The sequence below is a fragment of the Anopheles bellator genome, chromosome 2 (assembly GCF_943735745.2).
Source record: "Anopheles bellator chromosome 2, idAnoBellAS_SP24_06.2, whole genome shotgun sequence".
In the NCBI taxonomy this organism is placed as follows: Eukaryota; Metazoa; Arthropoda; class Insecta; order Diptera; family Culicidae; genus Anopheles; species Anopheles bellator.
In genome coordinates this window covers 1,883,161-1,909,897 of record NC_071286.1, presented here as the reverse complement: position 1 = coordinate 1,909,897, position 26,737 = coordinate 1,883,161, and the positions used below count along the sequence as shown (strand labels likewise).

At 53.1% G+C, this 26,737-nt stretch overlaps 2 protein-coding genes across 3 annotated transcripts in view; one reads left to right on the top strand and one right to left on the bottom strand.

The window, feature by feature from the left end:
* The window catches only part of LOC131208639 (G protein-activated inward rectifier potassium channel 3-like), a 28,015-nt gene extending 7,518 nt beyond the window's left edge, over positions 1-20,497 (bottom strand). The window contains exon 1 of the mRNA XM_058201447.1: positions 19,761-20,497. Coding sequence (XP_058057430.1) covers positions 19,761-19,927 — 167 coding nt within the window. The 5' untranslated portion in view covers positions 19,928-20,497. The remainder of the gene's footprint in view (positions 1-19,760) is intronic.
* LOC131208637 (serine/threonine-protein phosphatase 2B catalytic subunit 3-like) overlaps positions 1-26,737 on the top strand; it is a 32,974-nt gene that overhangs the window by 2,178 nt on the left and 4,059 nt on the right. Inside the window, exons 2-3 of one of the 2 annotated variants that reach the window (XM_058201444.1) lie at positions 1,670-2,323; positions 26,726-26,737. The exon at positions 26,726-26,737 is cut by the window's right edge and continues 4,059 nt beyond it. The gene's annotated coding sequence lies outside the window, so the exon portion shown is untranslated. Of the gene's footprint in view, positions 1-1,669; positions 2,324-24,841; positions 25,069-26,725 lie in introns of those variants that run through there. The other variant, XM_058201443.1, reaches the window with a different exon arrangement.

Here is a 26,737-nt window from a genome sequence, read left to right as displayed (position 1 = left end):
GCGCGGCGCGCGCTCCCCAAAGGCAAACGCTGTCAAACCGCTGGTGGTGGACCACACTGCGGACCACTTCCATGGTGGAAAATCTGAAAAATGGAATAATATTGCGGAATGTGCCACTTTCGTCGTGCGTGCGTGCCATCGGTGCGGTGTGTATTTGTGAGGCAACATCCTGGACCCCGCTCCCCGCCATTGTTTCGCTCACTCAATCGATCATCTTTTCGTTCCGGGTTACGGTGTGCGTCTGTGTGTATGTGTGCACGCATGGGGGCTCGTGATAAGCTCGTGCGGAAGGATAAGAACCATCCAGAGATATGCGAATCGGATTACGGGCGTAGCGAGCCCGACCGAAAACTCATCATTGAAAGGGCAAAGTCCAAGCAGGCCCTAGTGGAGCAGCAAACAAAAAAACGGCAAAGCTTACTCCGATCGGGAGGGCTCCGATACATACAATGCTAATTGTTGACTGTTGTACAGGCGCTTGTGGTGAGCGTTGCGCTGTTGCGAAGGAGAAAAAAAACGGCGACAGCGAAATGAACCGCCGAGGCCGCCCCGGGTGCACGGGAAAAGCGGAAAATTTTCACCACGCGAGAGAGAGCGAGAGAGGGACCGTATTTTTAACTACCATCATCACGATGCCATTTTTCCCATCACTACTACTACTACTTCCGCTGCTGCTGCTGCTGCTGCTGCTACTTGTCATCTCCCGCGACGCACTCGACTTTTCGCTCCGACTTTCTCTCACTCGCGCTACTCGAATCACGCACACACCGATCTCAGCACACACTGGGCGATCTTTTCTTTCAACGCAGGAAAAGCGGTCCTTGCCTCTTTGTTGGTGCTGTCGCAATTAACTGGCAGATGGTGGGACGGTGAGCACGTGTGCAAAGCGTGCGCTGGTGTTGGTGTGCCGCTGTGCCGGGAGAGAGCTGGAAATACGGAAAATACCACTTCGCTTCACTCTTCGCAGGGAATCGATGAAAAACGGGTTACCGCGCGGAGTGGACAATCGCTCGTGCCAGTGTTTGCGTGTATCCGTCCTATAGCGGAGCCACCACTGCAAAGTGGCATATGAGCGTGCTGTGCTTGTGTGGGAAAATGAGTGCTGTGAAATATGGGAGAATTTTCCACGGCTGCCTGAGATCGACGGCCCCCCGCGCGCGATGAACGTTGCGCTCAAATGAATGAACTAATCAAACCACGAGCGCATTAATGGGCCAGAGAAGCGTTTTTTTTGGGGGGGGGCTCTGTTTGTTTCATTGCAACCCGGGTGTCGCATTATTATTCTTTTAATTGGCCTTCAACCGCTCTGTTCCCCAACCGCAGTGCAATCCGCAACCCCACCGCACACCGAGAGCAACATCATCGTAGTTGGCACAGGTTTCGGCTTGGCCCGGAGCGGTTGATTTATGTGGAGGATACTTTTGACATCTCTTTCGTGGAGGAACGTGACCGGTGCGGGGGTCGCGGAAATTTGCAGCCCACTGATTTACTGCCCCCCCGCCACCGGATCCGTCACGAGGTCAAGCGGTCGTCTCGATGAGGTTTTCCTCCCGTTCGCCTCCGGTTATCTCTGCACGGCGCGCGCTCGCATCCTTCTGCGTATTATTTATAGACGCCTTTCCGTCTCACTCATGTATCTCTCTCTCTCTCTCTCTTCCGCCTTCTGCAGAGTTTTCTCGTTCATTTCATTCGGCAAACTTTAGGTGTAAAATAGTGCAAAAAACACGAAGCGAACATTCACCCAAATCACTGAAAGAACACCGCCAGCAACTACCAACAAGATCGGGACGCAATCAGTCGGGGACACGGTTGTGCAAAGTGTGGCGCGTTTTTAGTGGCAGAAGCATCCGTATAAAATGCAGTGACCGCACCGCCGCTGCGAAGAAGACGTGAAAATCGACGCACAGGACCGCAACGGAGAGTGTCGCCAAGAGTAGTGCTTGTGTATGTGTGCGTGCGTGTGTGTGCGGGTGGTATGAGAAGCGCCAGCACGGCAACGGAACTGCGCGCAACCCGAAGTTCGTAAGCAAAACAATTGCTTTTCGTCACCAAAAGCAAACAAACAGCAGCTGTTTCCACACGCGGCACGCGGCACCGGATTCGCTGGCACCGTGCATCGGGCATCCCATTCGGGCTGGTGGCGCTGCGGCGCAGCATCATCGATGTTGTTCCTTCCCCGGGCCGGATTGTAACTCTTTCGTAACGCGCCACTCTGCTGCGCTGCGCGGTGGGAAAAGGTAAACAAAGGCCCCCTGGATCCTTCCCCGGCCACGGCAGCAACGTGTGGAGCAATAGATACGCGGGCGCACCAGCTGCGCACGAGGTGAGTTTCCGGTTCCGGTTCCAAGCTACAAATAGGGGCGCGCTGCGCTGCGCAATCGCTTGCCGTTTCAGAGGGAGCAAGTTCGAGCGAAAGGGCACACAACTTAAAGTCCGCGGGTGCGAGCCGACGAAGGAAGGCGAGGACGACGGTGGGTCCGGTCCGTGGTGACACCTTTGACATTAATTGAATTAAAGCAGCGAAGCTGCTGAGTAAGCCGTCCTGGCAGGCCACTGGGAAACAATGACACACCGTCTGACATTTTGCGGCACCACGGACACGCGTTTAACACCCGGCCAAGTGGCAGGACCCGTGTTGGACCCCGGCTCAAAGTCCACTCTTGTTCGAGGAATTGTTCGGTTGTGGGGCGAAGAATGACGAAAAGTGGGGCCGCTGCTGTTGGTGGCCTTTGTAACGTTCAGATCGGATCAAACGGCGATGGATCCGACCGAAGCAGCAGGAGGCCACCGGGCAACCGGGTTGGGCTTGTTGTGTTTCATTTAATGGCACCGGAACACGGTTTCTCCCGAGGCGTACAAGGGCCCGGTCCTTGTGTAGTGGAGTTTTTCTGCTTCTTCAGCTGCGACGGTTCGCCCAGCCCTCGAGCGCAGCGCCTTGTTGTGTGACAGGGAACCTCTCACAGACAACAAGCTACTCGAATTACGACGACGGCGACGACAGGAGGAGATTTCACATCCGACCGCGCGGCATGCAGCAAAATTGACTGCTGATAGTGAAATCTGGGAAACTCGGAACCCAAGATAGGTGTCACGTTCAGTTACACCGCGATATGTGCCTTCTGGGCCGAAGATGGTTTTGGTCTTAAAATTAACTGCCTTCGGATGGCCGTTAACGGAAAAGGAAAAACCTACGCTGGTTGTTTGTACGCGTGTCCAGCGGAGAGTGTCCTTAGAAGCACATTAAAAGTTGTTCCTCCGCCCAGTCAACCAAAGAGGCCGCGACCACTTCGTCGACCAGCCGGGTGAAGTTGGCGCATTTGTCTTCATGATTGTAATTCATTCACTAATTAATTGCTTTTGGCCAAACTTTGCGCCCGGCCTTCCCATCCACCGTGTCCACCTCGGGTGGACACGCAATGCACGCGAGAGGAACGGCCAAAAGCGTGCCCCCGATGTGCGCGCATCATAAAAATGAAACTTCCCGCCAACAATGGGCCACAAACAATATGTTATGTGCCCTGCGGCACTCCGATCCGGCCTGTCCCTTCTGTTTCGGTCGGTCCTGCCGATCGAGTTCGTTGAAGGAACGCCGGTGGCAACTTCTGTTCTGAAAGTAGTTACGGTTTCGGGCAGCCCGCCTCGGGTAGCTTCTTCTTGTGGCATCTCCAATTCTCAAGCGTTTTCTATTATGGCCAGCAATTCTCTGCTTCGCTCGCTGCACTCGCCGGACAGCATAAACATAACTTTCCACTCACGGCCGGAACCCGGAATCGTTTCACTCTTCGCCCCGGGTGCATTGATAAACGCCGCGCTCCTGGCGCTCAATTGGCCATTTAGCAAGGACGGAGCACGATGGCGTCCCGTGTCGTTAAGGTGGAAGTGAACCGAAACGTTGATTAAATGCACTCGGGTGGCGCACCGTCGAGCTGTGGCAGCTGCAGTTGGAAAAATAATTACCATTCGCCACCCGCGTAACGGTAAATACGATCCTTCCACTCTTGCTGGCCCGAGTTTTCATTTCTAAAGTGCATTTCCCGTCCCGAGAAGACCACCACGCGGACGGAGGACATGACACCTCCCGGGGACACCACCGAAGCTAATCAAGAAGTCTCCCGGAACCCGGAATTTCCCAAGACTCCTGCGGAGCCCCCAGATGGCACCGAAACGACTCCTCGTCGACCTCGACGAAGAAAGCAGCCCCCGAGGAGCCGTGGCGCTAGAGCGAGACAGCGCAAACACACTGCGTCCTTGCTGGCGCGATTAATAATGTGCCAGCCACCAACCACCCTGTGCTACAGGTGTCCCTGTCGTGCGACGACGTGGGAGCGGCCCACCGGAAACGACCAACTCTCTCCCCCCCCCCGAAAACCGTGGCAGTCGCTTAAAGGGGACCACCCGGCCGCCAAGGTGACGAATCACTAAACCCTAACACACGCGCCCACCGGTGACGACCTTGCTGTGCCTTCCGTCGGTCCCTCAATCGATTTTCGGCGGCAAATGGAGAAGGAGGCCCGAAAGTGAATTAATGTGGCCGACGAAGCTCGGCTCGGGTGGTTTCGGGAAAGTCGGGCAGAAGAAAAATCGACCGCCGGTCAAACCCTCTTAACCTCAACCGCGGGCCAATATGTGGCCGGTCATAAGCCGGCCCCAAAATCCACAAGCCGTTCTGCGGTCTGCTGCTTGATGGCTCAATCTTTCGTGCCTCTCGGGTTTACATTCGATAATCGACCTCTCCGATCCAAATTTGGGGCTACCATGTGGTTGCTGTTTCATCATCCGGAAAACTCCGAACCTCCGTGGCTTCGGGTTGGTGTGGGGACTCCATCCGTCGTCAACGGATGCGTCAAATTGACAGTAATCAAATTCAAACAAAACCAAACTCTGTGCTTCCCCCTTTGATCGGCGGCTTTGCTCTCTCGTGTGTCGGCCAGGACCACACACGCGTACCACAAATACTCCCGGCTCCGCTTCCCGGTCCTGTCACATCGATTGGTTTGCAGCGATTGCTGAAGAAATTAACAGCGTGCCGTGTGGTCTCACGGCCTCGACCGACTTTCCCGTCAGGATGGCCCCTTCAAAGGCACGAGCAACGCATATAAACATTACCGTTAACATGATCCCAAACACACATACACAGACAGCGGCAGGCCACAGGATAACGATAATGTCCTGCTCGGGTTGCCAAACAAAAGTCCTCCTTAGAGCCGCCGTCTCCCCGGTTGGGTAACAAGGATTTTCTTGCGGGAAACCTAATTTGGCTACTCACACATCGTCGCCGTCGCATCGTCTTGGTGGTCGTATGGCTTCTTTCGGGGGACCCGTCACCGTCGCTTGAGCTTTTGGCCAAAAACCGACCCTCGTTTGATGGGGCCCCCGTTGGTGGCCTATGGTTGTTAAAACAATAGAAATCATATTCTCGAAAGAGATCTTTACCGTTATGTGTACCCACCACACGCACGTGGGTTTCCCCGGCATGACCTTTTATCTTTTCACGGGCGATATAATGGGTGGGTGGGTCCACCGACCACACGTACCACCCCCACCTAAAACGGGAGTTCCGTTCCGTTTATCGTTGCGCGCCGCCCGGGGATTAGGATCGGATCCGAAACCCCGGGTTGTGGCCGCCCCCGGGGCGAATTGTTGCAAATGTTGTCGTTTACCGAGGAAGGCACGGATGGTGAAATTCGGGGAATTTCCGGTCCCCACGACAAACCGGGCCACGGTCCCCGAAAAAGGATGTCTCTCTGTCACAAACATATTTGCCTTTTATATCTACCTTCGGGGGAGGTTTGCTGGGTTGGAGCCTCGGGTAGCTCTCCGCTAGTCCGCTGCTTCCCTTAAAGCGTCGTGAATCCGAATCCGAAAGGGTCCAAAAACCGCCGAGCACGACCCACAAATGATATTCGGGGCATTAAATTATCAAATTATCGGTATTTAAATGACTTTGATATGTTTGCACGGTGCGGGCACTGCTACATCAACCAACCTTTGGGTGGTGTAACTCGTTGGCATTTGACAGGCAGCAACCATGGTAACGCCGCGCACCACTGGATCTAGTACGCTGGTGCTGACAGCTGAAGTGAAGTCAGGTCACAGGTCGTTCGACAAGAAGTTAATTATTCAAACCAATACTTAATGGCCTTTGCTTATGTGAGCCAATTTGTACTCGTCTTTTTTGGTTCATTTTAGGCACAAGAAGACTGCGTAACAAACTGAATTTAAATAGAAGACCTGCCAAGAATCTTCACCATTCAAGCCGTCGAGGTTCACCGACTCATTATGGGGCAAGCGGACATTGATGATTTTGCGAAGAAACAACGATTTTTTTTCACTTTTTTGTTTGCTTTACATATGTTTTGATCGAATTCGACATATTATGCATAGCTTTTAGGTATACTAAATTAGCCATTTTTCTATATTTTAAAGTATTTTGCGCCCGAAGTTAGGCAATCTGCATGCCACCTGCACTCTGCCTCTCCTTAATTTCTTTCTTAATTAGGCCTAAAAAGAACAATTGCTGTCACTCTATTCACTTTGATAGATGAATTCTTGGAATCCCAGAAGGCTAAAACTAAAACTAAACAGATTGGACATAGTTAACTGAAAATCCTCAAACTTTGAAATCGCCCAATGTCCTCCTTTTCCCCACAGTACGAGGTGGGCCCAAACCATTACGTACCACACCCACACACACATACTCGACGTCGAGTTAAGCTTACACAAAGCTCGAAATTGATCGCTTTTTCTACCCCATATTACCATATGAATGGTGCGAACCAAATCGAACGCGAAGGCGGTCCGAAACTCGATCCCCATCCCCACACTCGTCAGAAGGAACCACCCGTTCCCACTTCCCCTTTTCAATCAATCCGGCACCGGCAGACGGAAACGAAATCAGTTGGAGTGACAATTTCATCTTAATGCGGCCCGGCCCTTTCGCGTGCCCGCGTCGTCCTCCGACCTGGGCCGGATTCGGATTCTTTGTTGGCACGGCGCCTTACGGCGCCAGCCGGGGCCATAAATAAATATAAAGTACGAAATATTATTATCAATTTCCCAACTGCACGGTTTTCGTCGGTCGGCAAGGGGGAGCCGGACGCCCCGCACGGCCTGCGGCGATAAAACTCCGCTTCTTCCCGTTTCCGTCACTTAGCTGCCGCTTTTTCATCAACGTCAACGTCTTTTTGGTGGGACCGAAAAAAAACGAAAATTACTCCGACGACTGGCGGCACGATGTTTGGTCTCCCGAAAAATCTGCAGCCGTCATCACTCTTCGCGCTCGTGCTGTGTGATTGACGGAATCGGAGGATGCTCAGGGCTCAGGGCCTATCGTTCGCTTCACGCGCGCTCGATAATGAAACAAAACCCAAATGTATTTCATCTCCGGGACCGGGCCTCCATTTTGTTGTGTCCGTCCCGCCGGGCCCTTTTGCTTTCGAACGGGGACTTCGTTTCCGTTCTCGATCCACACCGTCATCCGGTCCGCGGGCTCCGGTATTGATGGAAATCAATCGATTTTAATTTCGGGCAGGCAAATTAATTATGTCGAAGAAGCTTTCTCGGTGTGTGGGGGGATGCGTTCCCAACACCCAGTCCGTGGCCAGCTGTCGACTGGGCCCACATGGAGACGCCTGGTGCTTCAGAGTTTCGATGCGGCCTGAAGTTACTCTTAACTAGGGCTCCGTTTGCGGTTTGCCTGGGCCACAGAAATCGATTGAAGCGGCCGTGGTGGGTATATTTGCCAGACAAATAACCATTTAATCAAACGGCGGGCCCCCGCCGTGGCCGCGAACCCCTCGCACAGCCCCTTTCCCTGGTTGGGGGAAACAAATTGATCCAATCTTCCCGCGGCTCGCGCAAATCTTGCCGTGTGCCGTGCCGTCTGCCATCGCGTGCTTCCGGTTTAACCTTTTTTGTGGTTTGTTGGGAAGGAAGAAAAGGAATCGGTCGATCCGGACCCCTAGACACACGCGGTTCGAGGGACCCTCTTCTACTGAGCAAATACACAAAGCCCGCGCGTGGAAACCGCACGCTATCAATAAATCATAATTTTTGTTGAATTAATCAATTATTGGGTCTACTGCAACATGGCCACCCGGGACCGGTGGGCTGTGTGTGTGCGTCGCCGCTCGTGCCATTTGTTAATGGTCGTGGTGTGTGTCGGTCGGTCTTTTTGGGTAGGGATTTGGGCCACGCGCAATGGGGCCACGGCCCACCGCCAAGCGCACCTTTTATGTTGAGCCTTTTATGCAAAGCAGGAAACTATTGACGGTGGTCCTCGCCCCCCAGAAGGTAATCCGTCCCCCAACCGCGGGTTCGTGGTGTCCACCGAAAGGCCTCTCTTTCTCGCCCTAAACGGTTCTGCACACGCAACACGTTGGCTCGTAACCACGCGCGCCATTGTTGCAATGGCGTAATGATGCGCTGTGAAAGGCTCCACCGGGTGGTGGTGACCACCACACGAATCCATCACCCTCGCGCCCGCGACCCAGACCGGAAAGTGAGAGAGAGACCCACAGCTCACATTGCCAGCGCTAATGATGACGATGAAAGGGAGAATGTAGAACAAAACTGGCCAACCGCGAGCCACCTTGACCTGAAATTATCATTCGTTTTGCGACCACAACAGGACCCCACAACAACAACTACGGCGGGCCCCTTAGTAGTTCGCGCTGCCCCTTCTGGTCTCTGGTGTGAAACGACGAGGGATGGACACATTTAATTCGATTTGTAACAGGAAGACCCCGACGAGAACCCCAATCACTCAGCACAAACTCCAAACGCCAGTTTTGGGGGCTTAATTTTGAAATCGAATTTATTAGTTGGCCAGCCCCCTCCGCCCCCGGACAGGTGGGTATGAATTGGAGTGGATTAGGTCAACCGCGGTGGTGTCCGGGTGGTAATCGACCGTGATGAAGCGCGGGTCGTCGACCTACCGAGGGACCACCGAAACCGATGATGACCGAATTCTACCACCTGGTGGAGCTGTCAGAAGATGCCAGATGTGTAGAAGGTATCAACAAACGAGGGGAGTTTATCGAGAATTCTTTCTCCACGGGGGGGGATTTGTGAGGATAAAATTTGCAACCTGCCGACGTTGGGTGACAGATTCAAATATCGCTGGGCTTTGGGAGATTATTTGCATTTTGCTCCCTTTCGTGTCAAAGCCCCCATTGGGGGTCGGAATAAAATTTATGTTCCGCTGAGCCAGGGCTGGGCTGTGCATAATGAAATTTTCCGGCCCTTCGCGATAACATAAAATATTATTTCGCACCGGCCCCGTGTGTGTGTGGCCCCACACAAAACATGGCCGTCTCGCACCTCAATTAAAAAAGGATCCCGTGGCGAGTGTGCGCCGAGATGACGAAGGCACCACCTCCGACGTCGGATTGATTGAATCCTGCGAACCGCCTTCCCGCCCGGCGGGAACCACTCACCGGCGGACGGCCAACCAATCTTTGGGTTGGGCGTAAAATTTATGTGCGCAATGAAAAGTGTCAATTGGCCAACTGTCACGGCCAGTGGCCAGAATCGGAAAGTGATCCGTTTTTTTTTTTGTATTGTCATCGTCGTATCCCCACCATCAGAGGCAAACTCGCGGCCATTTTCCAACCTCTTCATCGAATACCGGGAAAATGGGTCCTCGTCGGCAGCATCATATCGCCCGTTCCCTACTCTTCTCGTCCACTTTTTTATCATCGCCAAGGCCACTAGCCAATAACCATTTATCGCTGTCCGCTCCCGTTTGGTGCGAAGAATGCTCTTGGCCCGAGGTCCGAGAAGCACACAAGAAACGGCAACCCGCAACGGGACAAGGACAAGTTTTTAACGAAACGAGATAAATGGACGGAACGTGATTCGAAAAACGAACGCCGCTTGTTGGCGGGATTACTTTTCATCGTTTATTTAACGATGACCCGGGAACTCGGGCTCCGGGATCAAGCACGGCGTTACGTTGCGCACACTTCCACCTAACCTTCTCCGACTTCCGAGGTTCCGAGGTGTTCGCCTCACGCCGCCAGCAATTATGAGCCCATTAAAAGATTTGAATCGCTCGGCATCAAATCCCGCAAATTGTTACCCTCACCAGGAACTGTTGCTTATTTTTTCAGTTACAGTTTACAATATTATCCTCACACGGCACACGGCTGTTAAATGATGCAACGATGCGCCCCGAAGGCAAACAACACAAGCCTTCGTGCTCGCCCATCATCGACCCAGGCGCGCGCTACAGGTGCGACCTCTCTACGCACCCAACGGGCCTTCGTCGTCGTCGTCGTCGTCGTAGACTTACCGGCGCCATGTTGGTGTAATTATATTTTTAAATGAATTTGCGATTCAATCTCTCCAGGGCAATATGATTTCAGTCCCGCTGCCCGCGCCCGAGGCGCTGGCACAGGCCCAACATCAGCGGCAAATTATGCCCGAGCCCCGGCCAAACTATCCTTAACCAGCACGCACGAAAGGAACCCTTCGGACGATCTTCCGGTTTAGATCATGCTTTCGATGGGCGCCGACGATGGCCGACGGCGTCCATCGACCGACACCCTTTTGGATCAATCTAGGGGCGGCAACCCCGACGAGGACTACGCCGGGAAGGCACTTTTTGTGTAATGAAAGGTTAGCTCCCTTCCCGAACGGGTGCAGCCAGCCCACTCGGGCGCAGGGATCAAAGCGAAAAGTGCCCCCGGGAAAGGAGTGGTCTGGTGGATTTTATTGCATATTAATGAATATCGATCCAGCGGAAGGAGTAATGAAAATCACCGACAAAGGATACGACGCCGCGAGTATGTGAGAAGGCGGCCGGAGAAAAAACATTGCGAGATTGACCACCCCCCGGGTGTGGGAAACGAAATGGATCACACGCGGACAGCCCGGGCGTTGACGGAAGACTGACGTTGATTAAAATTTAATCGATACACAAATTTACGCCTGTCCATCAAATCGTACGGAATGGGCCCAAGAAAATGGGCGCGGTCTTGGCGCGTCGACGGATTAATTACTGCCCACTGGCCCACAACTTTGCATCAATCAGCGAGCCGCCGTCGTCTCCAACTCCCGGTCGTGTTTACATTCGTTTTACAATTTATCTTCAATTCGGGACCCTTGTCGACGCGGCACGGTGTGCACTGAGGTCCTTGCAAAAAAAAAAGAAACCAAACGGCATTCCGTGGGCCGGAAAGTGGCAGCAAATAAAGAGGAAATTGGAGCTTCAATTGAAACGCACTGTTGCGAGTTGCGAGGCCACCTGGGCTCCTCCCCGACCGCCGCGCTGCCGTTTCGCGGAAAGCTGTTCCGCTGTTCGGTGGCCCCGGCGGCTAATGAGGAAATTGCGTGTCGAATCGAATGACAAGCGGCGAAGCGATTTTGGGTTTTTTTCTTCTGCTTTCTTTCTGCGTCCCGCGCCGGAAGGCGTCCCGCGTAGGCGTGCTTGCGTGCTCCCAATGGGGACGGCTGGTCAGACTGTGGAGCCACGGCCGTAAAGCTGTTCTGGGAACTGTGCTTTGAAATGCGGAGCTTGCAATTCGTTCATAGTTCATAACTAAAACGAAAATAATTGGAGATCGTGGAGTTAGAGACGAAACTGGAGGTCGAAAATTGAGTGTCCTTTGACCGAGATTTATCATCAACAACCTCGCAACCTGGACCATCCAGAGCCCCGATGTTATTCCTTTACCTCCTTGGATTGATGTTTTAGATGTTGTTCGCACGTTGGTTTCTATGCGTCAAATTATTGCCGTTTTGCTTCAATCGAAGAAAAGTTTTATTCGAAAGCAAGCCACAGTTTACGTGAGAGGTGGGCGAAATGCGTAGCATCAAACGGCAGTTACTTAGAGTACAAATATTTTGTGGATCTCCTGAAAATTACATTTTGCTTCATCGAAAAAACCACTCTCAACTTACTGACCCGGTTGATATTGAATTGTCAGATCAAAAATAAATATTTAATTCGAACAGTAAAAGAGCACAACTCTGGTTCAAGTGTGGTTCTCTAGGGCAGATCGAAGCCGCCTTCGAATTGCTCCCATATAAAGCTTTTCATCATGGTTCACTTTGAAAAATCACTTTTTAATGTGAGTTGCGAGCAAAGTTTGCAGAATGATTTATAATTACATACACCAACCACCCGCACACACCAGAACAGCCTTGGACCAGTTTTTCTGCTTTGCTATTTCTCCGTCCGTCATTTTTTTTCGCTCCATTGTTTACTACTGGGCATGTTTTTGCTTTTCGGTGCTGGTTGTTGTTGTTGTTGTTTGGCACGAGGAATATTATCCCACCACACGCCATCGCAAAGTTTCCCAACGTTCCGCCCACCCACAGTCAACACCTACACACACGTTAAAAGGCCTGGTGGGGAGGAGGAGCTGCACCGCTCTCCTCCCCCTCACGCGGAGGTCCCAACCATAATCTGGAAATCGCATTAAATTCATATGGCTGCCCGCCGCCGTCGTCGTCATCACTTGGCGTGCAGCGCTCGCCTGTCGTCGTACGGCATTTTACAACCATCAAAGACAGAGCGGTGCTCGCCGAGGTGACCCGAGAGGGGTTCTGCCAAGAAACATAACACAATAACCGTCGGAATCGTCGGCCCCGTTCTGTACCCGGCAGCCCGGCAGGAAGCGAGCTCCGCTACATCCCCTGGGAGTCTCTGCGGACCCCCGGGCATGGGCCTGGGAGGTATCAAGAAATTTTCCAAACCGCAATCGCCGCCGCGTGGAGGCAAACTTTACGAGGAGCTCTGTTTTTACGACGACTTTTAATCTACAAACACACACAGAGCACGATGTCCTTTCCGTAACTCTTTCTGTTTCACGGTGGACGCATTCGATTGGAGCAATCTTCGACGATGGTGAGGCGAAAGTGAGAAAGTTCATAGACTAAGTGGAATCCAAAAATTCGAGCAACTTATTAACTTTTTGACTGGTGTCACCAACACTACTCTGTATGGTTCGTTGTACACGCGCTGTCATTTAGTGGAGCCATTGGGAGCGTCTATAGTGCCTAATTGAAGAAAGGCGGTTATACACGTGGGTTGAATTCTATCCTCTTCTAACACTTTGATGCAGCATAATAATTTTTTTCATATTTTGTTTGATTAATTATGAACGATTTTTTGTAATCTTCTTTTCTATCTATTTGAAACAACGGGGACCAAAACATACTGAGAGCCACGACTGTGCGGCATTTGTTGGTGACGGCGGCCAAAAAGCTAAGCCTGCCCAGATTTGTGCACTTACTCCGTAAGGAGAATCATCCCCTACACTATCAGAACCCAACGTTGGTTGTGCCTAATCAAAGCCCAGCAAGCAAACGAGCATACGGTGGAGCTGCGATATGCCTGCCCGGGTAGCGTTACAAATGAAGATAACTCACCCATGAAGAAATTGATCTTTTTTTCGGTCGGAATGGAAGTGACAGATGTGGAGCACGAAAGCTGTTCGCCGAAAGCAAGTAAAGAAAGGTACAACAATTCCCTCGGGGAGTCAATTACCATGCGCCTCCATCCAGCGGACGGGCATATGCTCACTTTCCGCTCGACCTGAATCTTTTCATTCGGATCCAAGCATGCCGCTGCTATCTCACGTCACGAGCATTAATGGTGCTCGCTGCGTATCACATTATCTACGGGCGGGCCGGGGCACAACAGCCCCGGATAACTAGCAAAGCGTTCATTTATCTGTGACAAATGACATTTGTCGCTTGGCCCACACTGCACAATAACGCTGGGGAATCTGCAGGAGCATCGCAGCAGGCTAGGCTTTGCCCTACTTATACCAGCGGTCCGAATGAAAGAAAATGGTTCCCAATTCCGGAAACTCAACCGTGGACCGAGTCAATATTTTTCCACTTTCTCTGTGTGGGTGCGTGGCCACCGCAAAAGTGAGTCCACAAATGTCACGAACGCACAGCTGAACCTCGCAGCTTCTTGGCCTTTCACTTGGCACGCCGGAGCACGATGATGACCGCCGTTTGTTTTTGTTCTCGGGAAGTTTCCGAAATCGGTCCCCAAGCTCCGAGGCCGAGCTCGTTAAGTTGCCACGCGAGAGTCATACGAAATCGAAAGAAAAAAAAACGAGGACATCGTCCCACGGCCCACAGCAACCTTATCCTGTCGCCCGGCATTAGACAAATGAACCGCGGAAAACATACATCTTTCGGCAGCGTTCGCGGACCCCCCGAACACCCGACAAGAACCATCCCTCGTCCCCGGATTCCCGGGGTGTGGTTTTTTTCTGTTTCTGCCACGAAGCCGACGCGCGGTGCGCTCGGCTCGGTCAGCAAACATCGCGCGCCAAATAGACACGCCGGGTTCGCCGGGCTGGATATGTTTGCTTTTAATAATTAATTATACACAAACCATAAACCTATCCGCCGCCGTCCGCCAGGTTTCTCTTATCGTAGAATCCACCTCCAGGCAGCGGCGGGGATGGGAGCTCCATTCGTCGTCGGTGAAAGGTCGTTAGAGAACGGCCAAAGACGACGATGTGGTGACCTCAAGTAACGGCCCCTTCATCTTCATGTCTCACGGCCACGGGGACCGATGCTCTTCGGAAGACGGAAGTAGCATCGGCATTCCGTTTTATTGTGAGCCGACGATATGGGGGTCCAAATTACATTAATTTTCGGTCCGTCTATCGTCGTAAAATAAACAAACGACGACGACGACCCCCGGACACCCCCGGGCAGTCCCAGTAAATTGGTGTGGTGAGCTGCGCTCCATAATCTTGGGCTGCCCGGCGAAGCGTACAATTTTCATACGAATAAATCAGATCCGAACAGGAGAGAAAATCCGTATTTCCCCCGGGGGCGAGCCCCGAAGCGTCTCGCGCCCCGGGACCGGATGCCAAAAATCTTTCGTGTCGTCGGTTTGTTGCTCGATCGATTATTTTCGTGTTCTTCTGCCGTATCGAACCGAAAGCGCCAGCCGCGGCCACACGAAAGGCAAACCTCTCTACACGCAGCACTCGCAGAATGCTGCATACGGAGAGAAAACTTCGGAGGGACTGTGGGAGGTTTTGTGAGGAGGAGGGAAAAACAAAGGCCACAGCACACGAAGCGGGTGGCCTGCGTCCAAGACCGAGACAGAGAAAGAGAGAAAAAGAGAGAGAGCGAGCGAATGAATTTTCATTTGCTCGCCCACTCACGTTCTCGGAACGAGAACAACATACTCTAAAACAACATAAAACATACCGCGCTTCGGTGGCCATCGGAGCTCTCGTCGTCCCCGTCGTCGAGGCGGACGATGTTCCGAAGCAACCCCCATCTTCACCGTCGACCTTGTGATCGATCGTGGCCGGGACCCCGGTGCGCGGCATCGCCGGGCCAAAAGGTGTTTAAGATTGAATACTGTCACCCGTGGTAACGGCGCATCCTTTTATCGGGAACTCGGGAACTTTATCTCGGAAACGTTGATAAAGTCAAACTCCTCCAACGAGTTGCTGCGAGTTATGTGTCTTTCGAAACAATTTCACGCCGGTCCGCCGAGAGATAAACATTTCCTACGCGACCGCGCACGTGTGTTTGTGTTGTTTTGGCCTTCCCCGCCCGACCCGGAAAATACACGCAGCCCCAACCCAATCAATCATGATGCTACGGGAACACGGGGCCCCGGGAAATTTCTAATCCAAATCTAATCTAAATTACCCGATCTTTTCGGCCGCGGAAAATTATTTGGTCCCCAACAAGGTGCACTGATAACATCGGGCCGCGGAAAAGTCGACGGGACCCCGACGCTGATAGCTTCATAAATAGCAAATTGCTCGAAACGGTGCAGACCACCAATTTGTTGTTGTGTCCTTTGGGGACCGCAAATGGAACATTGCACTGTTCAGGAGCTACTGATTTCCGATACACAAATTCCTTCTTTCCCATTCGCGACGGCCACCACCAAATATATGCTAATTCCCGACGGGTTTCTAAGGAACACTGACTCGATGTTTTGAAGGCCGCGTAGTAATAGAACTTCGCGAATCGCAAGAGATCGTAATCGAGGGAAAGTGCAAATACATAGGCCAAACTTTTGGACCTCTGATCAGATGTTACGAACGATTGAGTGACTGATAAACTTTTACAGCAAACAAGTGGTAACAGCTAGTGTCGCCTTTTAACGACAGGACACCAACCCGCCAAAGATAACGCCCAAGTTCGCCCTTCAACTGATTAAAATGTCGTCCACCAACTCTTATCGTGAGGGTGGGCGCGAACCAGTTTATTGCTTCGTGCTGCTGCTGCTGTCAGCTTTTGGCGTTCGCACATATGAAAACCCTTGTGATTCGCTTGATGCCACCCGGCGATTGTCCATTCCGTGCATGTCCCGAACACTCCAGGGGAAGCGTGAGCGCGCCCGCGCTTCCGGACCGAAGCCGGAAGTCAACCTCAATCACTCGACCGATTGGACAGCCGACAGCCGAGACCGAGACGGTTGACTGTTTTATTGCCTCGCGAGAGGAAAACCCGTAACTTTGCAGGAATTAAATCATCACCTTTGCACACGTGCCACGTTCCAGAACCGGCCATAGAATTGTTTAATTATTGAGTGAATGTGCCACGGAAGGATGCCACGGATGCTGCTGATTGCGATCAGCAGCATCCGTGGCATCCTTCGGCTGACCTTCGGTGACCGAGGCGCTGCAGACAGGGCGTCTCCACCGTTTTCGGCTACCAGGCGCCTCCATTACGTGCCCCGCGTCCGTATGAAAAATGAACCTAATCCTCTCCGCGAACATTCTTTCTCGTTAACGGACATTTCTAGGCGCCCGATGGGCTCTCTCTCTCTCTCTTTGTCGGGGTGGTCCCCCTCTGTTGGCTGCGCCATAGTCACCCCGTCCGGCCATGGGGTTTATAGACAAATTCCACATAATTTTCGCCGGCGCCAAACACATTTCGATGAAGGTCTTATGTCGGCTGTCGGGCATTAGAAGGCCGCGCCTGGCAGAGCAATCTTCGGGCCGACGGATGAGCATGTTACATGCGACCCACGAAATTGGTCGGCCTAAGCCCCCATTTCCGTGCCGGAAAAGAACGGGGAGCGGCGGGACTTTCAGAGCTTCGGCCGAAGCCATACGCGAGCGGGCGCCAGCCGGCGGCCAGTCGGTCGCCACCGACATCTGCGGCAGGCTTTCGGCTTTGCGCTTACGGATGATATCGGAGGATTTCGTGGACCGAGGCTTAAAAGGGATATTAAATCGAACGTGTGACCTTAACTGGGCAAAAGCGGAACCCGGGCCCACCCCGGCAGGAAGGTTATAAATTTTCCAGTTTCCGAATCTGGGTCAATCCGGGAGCCGCCGCCACCACCGAGCATTAGAACGGAACACGGCTGGGCCACTATCAGGCACAAACCCTTACACGAAAGCCACTCCACTATCAGGCACTGATCTTAACGTTAGCTTTATGAGGTACGCGCGCGCTTCTGCATCGGCCGCTGCCTCCGCCTGCGTATCGGTTTTATGTTGCCTGCCATCTTTCGCCAGCGACCCTAGCGGTTCGGGATCGACGTTCGGGTTCCATTACAATAATTACTTCAAATAACACGGAAAGCCTTCGAGAACCGGGAAAAGAGAACCCGTTAAGAGAAGACGGCCCGGGATGTGTGGGCGAAGTGTCCTTCGCGGCTCCCATACCGTGTTGATCTGACCGGCTTGATAGTGGTCCCGGGACCCGGGCTCTCGATGGTCTTATCAAACACCGCGGCCACCGTCGTCACCGGGGTGCGCGCGTGTTACCGATCTTCGTCACGCAATCGAACCGCCGCCCGGGAGCCGCGATTCAGAGCGGGCGGAAGCAGAAAAAAGTGGACCGGAAAACGCGAAGAAACCAGGCTCTTTTCAGGCTCTTCGGTGGGGCCGCCTTAGCTCTTCTGTGAATTAATTTTTCCTTCCCCCGCCGAAGGTCAGAGAGCAAATGGAACGCGAACGCGAACCAGTTCCTATATCCGGTGGAGAGATACGGCAACGAGGAGAAACGCTTCCACTTCAAAGAAGCACTTTTTTTTGGACAGCTTAACCCACCTTAGCGGCCGGGCATGTTTTAACACTTTCGGAGTCGTTGCAAAGGGTGTTCCGCGAAGAGGGCGCGATAGGAAAGCTGCGCACAAGTAACACAGGGCGAAAATAATAACAACCTGTTCGTGTGTTAACCTTTCACGTTTTCATGGGGGCTCTTTTTCTGAGCCTCTGAGCGAGCCTCTGAAGGCTATGGAATAATGGCTATGATCCCTTTGTCGAATTAATCTCCGAATGGGTTTTGAATATTTACCAAACAGCCGGCGAAAGGATGTTCGAGAAGCACCAAAAGTTCATTACCAGTTCCAATCCATACCCAAATCAATCAACAGTTTAAGTATCATGACGGCACTGGAAAATGGAAACAGATTCGAATGTAAAAGAGTTGTACGATCGGTAACGAGGACAAACAAAATATTGCTGTCCTATTTGAAGGTAACCTTATATTATTGCCTACCACACGAAATCAAACGGCTGGCCACCGTAAATTAACTGTTGACCGTTGTTGTTGATCCAAAACCAGCGAAATAAGCGAAAGAATTTCTTTTTCGAAAGGTACGCAAGTTTCCGCGAAACAGTCGAGAATCGTAGCGATAAGAAGGAAAATAGAGCAAAAATACGCGGACAAATGCTGTATGACACACTACTCACTGAATTCGAACTTAATTTGGCTGACCCTGAAAGAGTCAACAAGCTTATGTCAAAGAGTGCTACGATTGCTGAGTTTTAATGTTCTACCCTTAATTAGTCACTTTCCATTGCTCGGAAGTAACGGGCAGAAAAAAAGAACCAATATTTCGCCGAAACATAAAAATAATTTCAAACATATTTGTATTGCTCAATTTTCCTTTGGCCAAACAACTTTGGCTTTGGCAGTTTAAAGAAAGCAACGTTTGCTTGGAATTATCTTTAAGCATCCTCGATGAGCCTGCCCGGTGAAAAAGGTACTTCTTATAACGTCAAATTGCCAATATTAGCTGCCCCGCGAGCACGATGCATTTGTTAACTGTGAGACGTAGAATGTAACGTTGTCCATTTCCTGCCGCTGAAAGGACGGGATTTAATCATCGCATCCTATAGAACGGTGTCCGAGAAATTCGCAAAAAAGTGCCACTAAAGAACCCATCTGCGCTCGCGGTGTGCATGTGATCGGTTCAGTGCCGCAGTTTTCCTTTGGCACGCCTTGGCCACGGTTTTTCATTGTTGGGTGCCGCTTCTTTTTTCCGATTCACCAACAGCACCCCGGTGGCGTGCGCGCTTGATGCGAGCCAAAAGTTAAAAATATCCGCAACACGGACGGACACACCGGCGGAATGAATCACGGCGACAGCAGCGGCGACGGCGGCCGCGATGTAGCCGCGGCGATCGACAACATCTTCCCTCACCCGCCCCCCACCCCCCGTCCCCCAACAAAGAGTGTCAATTACAGGCCTCGATTCTCCGACGACGACGACGACGACGACGCATCATCGTCGGCAAATGGTGAACGACGGGCCCCGCCTGCTCGCCTCTCTCTCTCTCGGACGCTTCAAAGGATGGGCAAGCGACAGAAGATGAATGGGAAAAAACCGCCAAACCAATCACACCTTTCGCGCCCGCCCGACACACCCGCTAAGCTCACCCGCGCCTTCCGGCGTTGGCCGCCCACCAGAGCGCGGGGCTCGAAAAGTAAACACGGTGCACGGCGCGGAACATACACAGATTGGTGTCTTCTTAGTGTCCCTCGAGAATTGCTTGCCCCGCAACACCTACTTGTGCGTCTCCTCGTGCCAGTCCGGTTCCGTGGACGATGCTTGCGCCCATTTGTCGTTGTCAATCGCTATCGATGCCCGGGCGAGGCACTGCTTCCAGTTCCGCGACATGACGGTGCCGATGCTGCGCGTGACGCCCTTCCACTGCCCGGGAAGCTGGTCAAACATAAATAAGGTCTTGGCACGCTCTCTCTCCCGCGCGCTCTCTTTGGCCACAGCACGGCTGCCAACACGTGTTTTGGGTGGGCTCGTTGGGCTTCCGCCGCCTATTCCTCTTCACTTGCGGCCATCCTTCGAAACACACATCCGTGGCAGCTCCCCGTCACAGGTTCGTCTTGGGAGCGGCAACACTCTTGCCCATCACGGCACTTTCTGCTGCATCACTCCTGGCGCCATCTTCGAGCGGCGGAACGGTGACTAATGAAGTTGTCACTTTCAATTCTCGCCGTCGGCCGGGTCCGGAGGTGTTCCGCAGGTTCGAATTAGTTAACGACACCCCGACCGTTGCTCGGTCGCCTACTTGTTGATCTTCTTCGATCACCGACTCGGATCCCGTTTACAGTCCCGGGTCGATAGCTACGCATCTTCGCCACGCACGATAACCGGTTAAGGGTAACCAAACACACGGCCACGGAAACGCACACCGAAAGCGTCCGATTTGGAACCGGGAATTTTTTGACCACTCTGTAGAGCGTTCACTCGAAAGCACTGGCGGGATAACAATGACCGTCCGATACCGTCCGGGTTCTCACGCTGTCCACACGGCATCACACACTGCTGCTGCTGCGCCATCACCGCCGACACCCAGAATAGCCCGATACACACCGATATCTCGCCATACACCAAAACAAACCTAAATCCTAGTCCCTAGCGGGGCCCCATCAATTGGCACCTCCGTCGGTCAGACCAGAGATCGTAAGCTGAAACTTTGTTATCAGCGTACTACGAAGTGGAATATCGGTGACATATCCATCCTCTTCCCTCTCTTTCTGGTTTCTGGCCGTTTCTGGGGCGTCCCTGTCAGCACGGGGTTGACAAACGGATGGCCAGATGCGCTAGCCAAAAGTCTCTAAACAAAGTGGGAACAAGCCGGAGCCGCGCAATGGGTTTTCGGTTTCAACCGGGTGCCGGTTGGTCCATCGTTTTGTGTGTTGGCCCTCCAATTGGTGATGTTACCCATGTTTCTCTCGCTTAATTACCGACATTTTACCGTTCTCGTTTGTTCGTGCGGTGGTCGTGGTGAGGCACACGATCGAGAGACTGCGATCGTGTGTTGTATGTGGTTTTTTAATTGTGCGCGATAAAAATAAAACATAGCTTAGCGTCGAGGACCGTCGGGATTCGGGTGGCGGCGGCGGGTACGGCGATGTCATTTTGTTCGACGAGGCGCAGACCCGTTACGTGGCCCGGGCCGGGCCGCGTCCTGAACCCCCTTCGGTACATGGCGTCACGCGTTAAAATTAAAACATCATCATACGTGCAGCTCTCACCTTACGCTGAACCAAGTTCCCTTCATCCTGCTGCTGCCGGGGACACCGGTCACACACCGGTCGGGTTCTGGTGCACCTTCCGTTTTTTTCACTGATTTTTTGTTAATTCTGCTGGCACAGCGCACTAGGCCATGATGATGGTGCTTCGCTAGAAACCACTCAAAACTGTCACCACACTCTAGGCAGCCGAGAGCACCCGAGAGCGCCACTATAATTGAGCTATCAATATTCCATTCCGGTGCCCTTCGCACCTATGTGCCTGTGTGTCGCGGAGCACCGAAAGAGATCCGCATCTCAGGCCCAGCGCGGAATGCCGGAATTCAGCACACAACCATCACGAAACCATCATCATCATCAAAGTGGGCATGTCGTCGCTCGTCGCAACCGTTTGACAGCTCGCAGCCGGGCTCGGAGCTGGTGGAAAATTAAACCGTTGAATATTTCAGTGTGTCGAGTGCAGGGCCCGCTAGTAGGCTCTGGCCGCAGTAACTGCGTGGATCCGATTTCAAGCACCGAAAACGCGCTCACATCCGCATGTCAAACGGAAGAGACGGTTTTTTGGGAGCTCGGTGAAAACGAGTTTTTCGTCCCGGCGAACGGGACCTTTGGTGAGCTGGTGAAATCCCGTCAATTACAGGAGCCTAATGTTAGGTGGTGGGCTCTCTCTCTCTCGTTGTAGTCGCGGTGCCAGCAGCACATCATGAAACTATCGCTTACTGGAGGCTCGTCAAATGTGCCACTCTACGGCAGAACGTGCCACGGAAGGCAATCAAACTCTCGAACCACGAACAGCGAAGCGCGCGCGCGTCCGTCGTCGACATTTTCATGAATAAAATATCAACTTCCGCTTCCGCTTCGGGAAAGCCGCGTGCTGGCAAAACGGGTTTGAAAGCCGCCCGTGGAATTCCACGACACGGCTGTGCCGTGCCGAAGACGCATAGCATCCTGCTTTGGCTGTGCTCTCTAAATCAACACGCCATTCGGCGCGCGCGACCGGCGTACCAATTAACCAAGGCGTTCGTTAGAGTTAGTGTGTGTCCGCGTCGTCCTTCTTCGGACGATTTGCATTTTTCACTCGCCTTGCAATTATTTGCACAGACCGCCACACAAACCTCACTTCAGAACCGACCGACGGGAGGCGTCAATGTGATGGCACATCCGCACACGGCCGATCCTTTGATGTCCGCGGACGTTCGTCCGCTTGAGTTTACTATTTTTAAAACAAATAAAATTCAAGTGGCGAACCCAGAATGGAATCAATCCGGTCGATAGAATTAACGGACGAAAATTCAATTAACCAATAGAACCGAACGGAGCAAGTACGACGATAAAACTAAGCCAACGGAATGGGCCAACTCAAGACCATCGACATCGGGGGTGAAACCAATCAAACTGCTGCGGAACGCGACGACCGACCCGGGTCAGAGAAAACAATTTACGAAGCAAAAAGTTTTAATTAAGAGCATAATTTGCTGGTAACCGCGCGTACCGTGCTTTGTTTGTTTCGTTCGCGCCCAAAACGTGGCCAAAACCGAAATTAGCTTTGGGCCCCAAGGATCCGAGGCCAGGCGTCTCCATGTGGTTCGATTTTTTTTTTCGGGCGCAAGTTCTTTGTTGCGTTGGCCCGAAGGAAGAGCTTTTCGTTGTTGATTGTGGCCCAATTTGAGGCCCGCGAGTGGCAAGAACCGGCGCTCCCATTGAATGGCTTTATCCTCTCGGCAATAGTAGCGCTCCCCCCTCCCGGGGGGATAGTATCGTTGACTCACTTGGCCCCAGTAATTTGAAACGGAATACACCAGAATCTCTCCATTTTTGCCAAATTGCTTCCATTGAAGCGCCGCCATGGCGGTGGTACACGAACCGGTGCTGAACCGGTGCCAAAACGCCCCGCCGGCCCGGGATCGCGCTCGTTCCGAAACCAATTAATTGTCCACGAATACCGCGAATTATGTCAATAAATCCAGCGCCGCTGCCTTACCTGTGGGAAAGAAGAGAATGAGAGAGAGAGAGAGAGAGAGAGAGACATTAGCAACTTACAGACCGCCAGAGCACGGACGGTGGAAAATTATCTTGTTATCAGCGGTTTGTGTCGCATTCGGCCGGGCCGCATGTAATTAGAGCGGTAATTTTCTTTTCACCGACACGCCACGAGCGCGCGCCCTAAACTGGCCAACGATACAACTCGTTGACGGTCCTTCGCCAAGGCACTGTCGTCGTCGTCGTCGTTGAGCATCTCGCCAGCGTCTCGGCGCGCTGGCGCCGAAGGGCGGACGGTTAGGCAAACGTTTGTATTTCCAAACTCATTTTTCGGTTTACGATGGTCGTAGGGAAAAAAACCAGGCACAGAAAGGCAAGCACAAAACACGGCCAAAGGGGAACAATCGGCTTCCTGCGTTACGCGCGCGATGCGTGAGGTTGCTTATCGCGCGCGCGCGGGTGTCGCCGTCGTGTACACCGAAATTGTAAACATTATTTGCTACCACCACCCACGAGATTCCGTTCGTGGTTGGTGGGTCGGTGGTGGGTGGCGATTATAAAATAAGAAACATTGTTACGCATTGTTCGCCCCCTGCGTGATGGCTTTTTCGGGCAGAACGGTTCTACAGCGTTTCCAACAGCGACTGTCCTCTGTGCGGTCGCCAATACGATTGACTCATACACCAAGGGCGAGGGCCCACCCGAGCGAGGCAGGATGGTGCATAATGCTGCGCTGCGAGAGCGATTTAATTTTAGATCCGTGTTCATCACGCGGCCGAAAAACGCGGCGGAGGCACACATAAACGGCGCGCACACAGTGCCGTTGACCGCCGCCGCACACACCACCGTGAAGAATTAATTACTTCATTAAACCCTAATTCACGGATGCGCCGTCCCCACACACCGGGGGTGGACCCCGCGGTCCGGCTTGTTGTGGTGTGGCGCCCGCCGCCTGTCCACACCGCTGGAGAGCTCTGGATGTTGTCAGACGGCGCGACACGACGATGGGCGACGTTGACGGAATAATTGACACGTCTCAAGCGATCGATCACCGCCGTTGCCGTTAACGAGCAGCCACCGGTCTGCGTCTCCGCGTGTGTGTCTGTGTGGGGGGCAGGGTTCCTGAAAATGGCAAGAAAACCGTGTCGTGTCGATCAATCGGAGCACTCCACCGGCCGCGAGTCGCGTGAGCTGATCGCGCGCGGCCCGCTCTAAGTGGCAACAACCGCATAATTAAACGGCAAATCACGCACACAGCGCACCGGGCAGTGTATTGAGGCCACCACCGCCGGAGCAGAGAGTACGCGGTGGCCGGCACCCAAACAGACGGAACGACGAAACTGATCATCTCATTATGACACTTGTCCGCCGATCGATCAGGCGCAATCCGCTACCGAAGGAAAGAGAGAGAGAGAGAGAATGTGACAGACACAGAGAAAGAGAGGGAGATATTGGGGCCGATCTCAGCAAGCCATACGAGAGAGAGTCTGCCAACTGCGAGTGCGTGAGATGCTCTCTCTCTCGCGAGCCGAAAAAAGAGGTGAGCTTAATCCGTACAGCGCCGCCAGGCGGCCGCCGCACCGAGACAGTGCCAATTATTCTCTCGTAGCGTGCACTGTCCGTAGTTGGCCGTGCGGTGCTTGTTCGCACTCCGATTTCGTTTTTCGTTCTGTTTTAAGTCGTTTCGTTTTTAGTCTAGTTTTATCGTGCAACTGTTGTTTTTAACCATGCTGGCCTCGTTCTAAACCGGAGTCGGGCTTGTTTTTGTTATTTCGTCGGCGTTACTTACCGTTTTACTACCATCGGCCCCACAAAAAGGGTTCACCAACGAAGGGATCCACCGTGAGTATCCACCGAAACCGGGTGGCGCGTGTATTTGTGCGATTCACAGTTCCGACCGATCGGCCTCTCGATGGCTACCGTGTGTGCCCTTTCTGCCTCACGCTTCTTCTTCATTCTTCAAAAGCCATCTTCGCGGGCCGGCCCATTGTCGCGGTGCATATTTACATTTCTGTGACAATCGGCCACGAAACGAAACTGCCGCTGGGGCGCGCTCTGTCCTACTCGCGCGCGCGCCCGAACCCGAACCGGTCACGGTCCGCCATCTGGCCACCTGTTGCCGCCGGCAGAAGAGCCGCCGCGCGCTGGGGTGGTGTGGCTACCACGCGACACGATCGTAGACCTCGATCGGCGAAACGCATCGTCGGCGAGAGAGGTCGACAGAAACTTATTTTTATTTCACCGCCAACCATCTTCTTCGACGACACGGCGAGTCCTTTGAACGGGGCCCCTCGGAGTCGGCACCATGTCATGGCTACCGTCCGCCATTGTGTGTGGCGAGCCCCGGGTACGCAGCTTGACCGAGGTCATGATAAGTTTCGGGACGCGCAGCTGATGCCCATCGTTGCTTTCTTCTGCTCCCTGCGACCCATTAGCGGTCGCGTGATCGCTTAAACGCATCAGCAGCTAATGATCCTCACAGAGGCCTCCGGGTCGGTCCGGGCGGCTAATCTGCAGCCCGGCCAGCAGAAAACGTGCGCCGCTAACAACCTGGGCTAACTTTCACTTCACGACCATATACGCGCGGTGCCCGCTGCAGGCACTGCATCAATCTCTCACGCTTCGGACCGAACCGTTAGCGATCCCCTCAACTCGACCACTCGCCTGTCGCCATTTTGCTTCGTTTTTGGGGAGCGACATTTTGCGCGACACAAAACAACGTTGAGTCAACGGGGGCAAAAAATGGGGAAAAATTGCAAGACAAGCTCACCGCGGGTCTCTCGCGCGCTCGCGGCAGCTGGGACAGGTTGATTGAAAGCGGAACCTAAGCGACATTGACAGCGGCGGCGTGCCGTGTGCCGCTTTGGGGACCGACCATACCATATTTTATTCAACCAAGCGACCACGGCACCACACGCGGCCACACGGCTCTCTCCCCGCGGGGGGGGGGTCCCGCAAGTCCGGCTTTGACTTCACCATCCATCCATCAATCCACACGCACACATACCGGGCCCGTGGCCCGTGCTGGCTGGCTGGCTGGCAGTTCGTTTTTTCGCATTTGACAGCCAACCAAACAATCACGCCAAAAATACGACCTCTTGCGATTGAAAGAGCACGCGCCAAAAAACACGGGACCACGCACAGGGCGCGCTGGGTGTCAAAGGTGGTCATCCCGATCCGGGAGTTCATTATTTTCGAGCGAACATTGCTCATTGCTCCGGCACTTGCCAGCTGGCCAGGATCCCCGGCGGAGGTCATAATTTTAGATTTGATTGCCAAGTACCTTCTTCATACACCCGGCAGCAAGTGGACACGTTTTGATGCACCGTGTTTGGCCGGACTAGCTTAGAAAACATTAAACAAACGCGCGTGTCTTCCTCAATGTGATCGCCGATGATTGGCGATGATTGCACACCAACGCGCGCCCCCTTTCGCCGCACGCCCTTTGCCCACTAACCTAATCTAATTCCATTGTTTCGATTGTTTTTTGTCGTTTTAGGATCACTCCGAG